The sequence below is a fragment of the Papilio machaon genome, chromosome W (assembly GCF_912999745.1).
Source record: "Papilio machaon chromosome W, ilPapMach1.1, whole genome shotgun sequence".
Taxonomy (NCBI): Eukaryota; Metazoa; Arthropoda; class Insecta; order Lepidoptera; family Papilionidae; genus Papilio; species Papilio machaon.
In genome coordinates, this window is record NC_060015.1 from 852,820 (window position 1) to 856,502 (window position 3,683).

At 52.4% G+C, this 3,683-nt stretch overlaps 1 protein-coding gene across 1 annotated transcript; it reads right to left on the bottom strand.

Annotated features, from left to right (window-relative positions):
- Nucleotides 1–1,709: 1,709 nt before the first annotated feature.
- On the bottom strand, nucleotides 1,710–3,320 carry LOC123723329. The gene has a single exon (XM_045685910.1). It carries the CDS (start codon nucleotides 3,318–3,320, stop codon nucleotides 1,710–1,712), a length of 1,611 nt encoding a protein of 536 aa, XP_045541866.1.
- Between the last annotated feature and the right edge of the window lie 363 nt (nucleotides 3,321–3,683).

Below are 3,683 nucleotides of genomic sequence, written 5' to 3' on the forward strand. Positions count from 1 at the left end.
TAAAAGGCGGGGTCAACGGGTGGCCTGATTTATTTGTAAAGATGTTTTAAATCTGTTATATTAATCTACTCACTATTTGGTCATCAAATATTCTCTGTAACGAGACACATCAAATGCTACAATAAGTATCAACTGACATTTTTTTTTTTTTTATAAGAGAAGGGGGCAAACGAGCGGCGCGAACACCGAAGTGATCATCGACGCCCATGGACATCCGCAACACTACGAGAATTGCGGATGCGTTGCCGGCCTTTAAGAAAGAGATATGCTCGCTTCTTGAAGGACCCTAAGTCGTAGTGGCTTGGAAATACCGCCGAGGACAGACTATTCCACAACGCGGCCGTGCGCGGCAAGAAATTTCGCGAGAACCGCACTGTTGTGGAATGCCAGCCATCCAGATGGTATGGATGGTACCTGGCGGTCTGTCGGGTCGTCCGATGACGAAACTCGGCGGCAAGAATCGTTCCAAACAGTTCTTCGGAACACTCCCCGTGGTATAAACGATAAAAAATGCTGAGGGAACTGACGTCCCTCCGCAAGGCCAGAGTATCAAGCCGATCGGTAAGAGCTCGGTCGTTGACGATTCGAGTCGCTCTCCGTTGTATGCGGTCAAATGGAAGAAGCTGGTATTGGGGTGCTCCCGCCCAGAGGTGCGAGCAGTATTCCATGTGGGGCCGAACTTGCGCCTTGTACAGTTGTAGGCGGTGGCCCGGCTGGAAATACTGCTTCGCCCTACTGAGCACACCCAGCTTTTTGGAGGCCAGCTTGGCCTTGTCTTCCAAGTGACCGCGAAACTGAACGTCACTCGATATGTCAACGCCGAGAATACCGATACTGGCTGAGGCAACCAGGGGAGTGCCCTCAAAACGAAGATTCACGACAAAGGGTTGTTTTTTAGCGGTAATGGCGCATACTTGTGTCTTTTTGGGATTGAATTCAACGAGATTTCGTCGACCCCAATCCGAAACTTCACCCAGTAGGGTCTCCAGTTCAGACACAAGTTTGGTCCGGTTCTCATCGGCAGTAGCCCGAGAAACATTGGCACGGGCCGTGTACAGTGCGTCACACGTGCTATCGTCTGCATAACAATGAATGTTGCTGAATTGCAGCATGTCATTGATATGCAGAAGAAACAATGTGGGCGACAGTACACAGCCCTGTGGGACACCAGCGTTGATTGGTTTCGGGTCAGAGCACGCACCGTCAACAACGACCTTGATGCTCCGACCCTCCAAGAAGCTAGAAATCCAGGCGCATAGTTTCTCGGGCAGCCCGTAGGAAGGCAACTTCGCAAGAAGTGCTTTGTGCCACACCCGATCAAAGGCTTTGGCCACGTCCAAACTACCCGCCAGGGCCTCCCCCTTGCCCTCGATAGCCTCCGACCATCGATGCGTGAGGTACGCGAGAAGATCACCAGCTGAGCGACGCTGACGGAACCCATACTGCCGATCGCTAATCAGCTGATGCTCCTCAAGGTACCTCATAAGCTGGCAATTGACGGTCGTTTCCATGACTTTTGAGAACAAAGGGGTAATGGCAATCGGCCTGTAGTTGGACGGATCCGAGCTATCGCCTTTCTTTGGGATCGGGTGGATTATGGCAGTCTTCCATGAATTCGGGACGATGCCTAAGGAGTAGAGGAACCGGAACAGGCGCGTTAAAACCGGTGCCAACTCAGGAGCGCAAGTCTTAAGCACGATGGGAGGAATTCAGTCAGGCCCACTCGACTTGTGGACGTCCAGAGAATACAGCACTTTACGTACTGATCTCTGGCGAAACTGGATTTCGGACATGAAGGTGTCACCGCACGGGATAATCGGCGGTGAGCTACCTTTATCCTCCAGAGTCGAGTTCGACGCAAAAAGAGAGCATAGAAGATCGGCCTTCTCTTTTGCGGTGTGGGCCAACGAGTCATCCCCCCTGCGCAAAGATGGTAAAGATGGCTTACAAAAATTCCCCTGGACAGCCTTGGCGAGAGACCAGAACGCACGAGTTCCCGAAGGAAGTTTCACCAGTCTCTCGCCAATGATAGCCACGTGTTCCGACTTTGCCTTGGCAATAACTCTTTTGAAGGACCTGGAGGCGGAGTTGTACTTCTTTTTGAGCAGGCTGGTATTTACATCCCTAGCCGCTGACGCTTCAGCCCAGGCTCGGTAACAATCCTGCTTGTAGCGCGCTGCTAATTTGCAGGATCGACCATACCAGGGCCGAGAGCTGCCCCCGATAGGCACGACAGATGACGGAATAAATAGTTCCATCCCCTGAAGCACGACATCGGTGACAGAGTCGGCAACGGCATCGGGATCGTCCAGCTTGAAGCAAACTCGCTCCCATGGGTAGGATGCAAAAAAGGACCGCATCTCATCCCAGTCTGCTGACCTGTAGTGCCACACTCGGCGGAGGCCATTTGGCTTGAGCCGTGGGCGACGCGAGATAGGCACTGTTGTCCGGATCAGGCAGTGGTCCGACGACCCCAAGGGGGCGTCGATAGAAACCGAGTAGCTGTCTGGATGTGAGGTCAGCAGAAGGTCCAGCAGGGAAGGTGTATGATCTTCCACATCTGGTATTCGCGTTGGCGATGTAACCAGCTGCGTCAGATCATAGGACAAGGCAAAGTCATGGACAGATCTCCCCGCGTGATCGGTGGTTCGAGAGCCAAGCCATTCGGCATGGTGGGCATTAAAATCGCCAAGTACCACAATCTCGGCGGATGGGATCTGCTCCAGGACGGAATCTGTAGCCGTTTGGACTTGCTCCATGAGTCGGTCTATTTCGGCATTACCGCTATGGGACCTATAGAGGCACGCGTAGACTCGCGGATGGTCGTCGCTATCTACGCGCAGCCACAAAATGGATAGGTCCTTACCTTCAAGAAGGCTGAGGCGACGAGAGCAGACATCATCTCTGACGTACACGCACACCCCGGCCCGAGGCAAAAAAGAATGTTCCAATTTGTATCCCGGGCAGGATAGATACGATGTGTCCGCCGGAGGAGATATCTGCGTCTCAGTAAGGAAAAGCAAGGCCGGTTTAGCCATCCGTAGGTGGTAATGGACGGCCTCCAAGTTAGAGTGGAGTCCCCTAATGTTACAGACGTCCACGGCGAACGTTTTAGGGGAAACCGCTGCGCGTTTCTTGCTTTTGCCCCGAACTCCAGCAACGAGCGGAATGGTGCCCCCCCCAGAATACGCAGGGCGGCCCGCGCGCTTACGCCCAAACTCCAAGCGGGAGTTCAGGCGTAAACGCGCGGAGGGGGATTCTCCAATACCAGTGGTATTGGTACCCCCCTGGGGTATGTACTCTTCCAATCCGACTGCCATGCTGAGTGAAGGGGGGGGGGGGGATTAGGCCTCCGGAACCACACTCATCAGACGAAACGCGGAATTTCTTCCACTTCACGTCTGTCTTCTGTGTGGTCGTGGTATTGCACCGGTCGACCCGGCCAATTCGTGCACCCAACAAATATTGTTGTTGCGGGATCTACCAATGTAAAATGTTTTACACATGTTTTCTTTTGTTCAGAAATAATTATTTTTCTGGCAAAGGTATGTGTGAATCTTCTTCAACGAACCGTTCTAGGATCTAAGACAGTGTCATACGAAATATGGGTCTATTATCTATTAACTGCAACTAAGTACTTCACGTAAAATGACAGGTACAGGCCGTATTTTGAAAATCGGCTA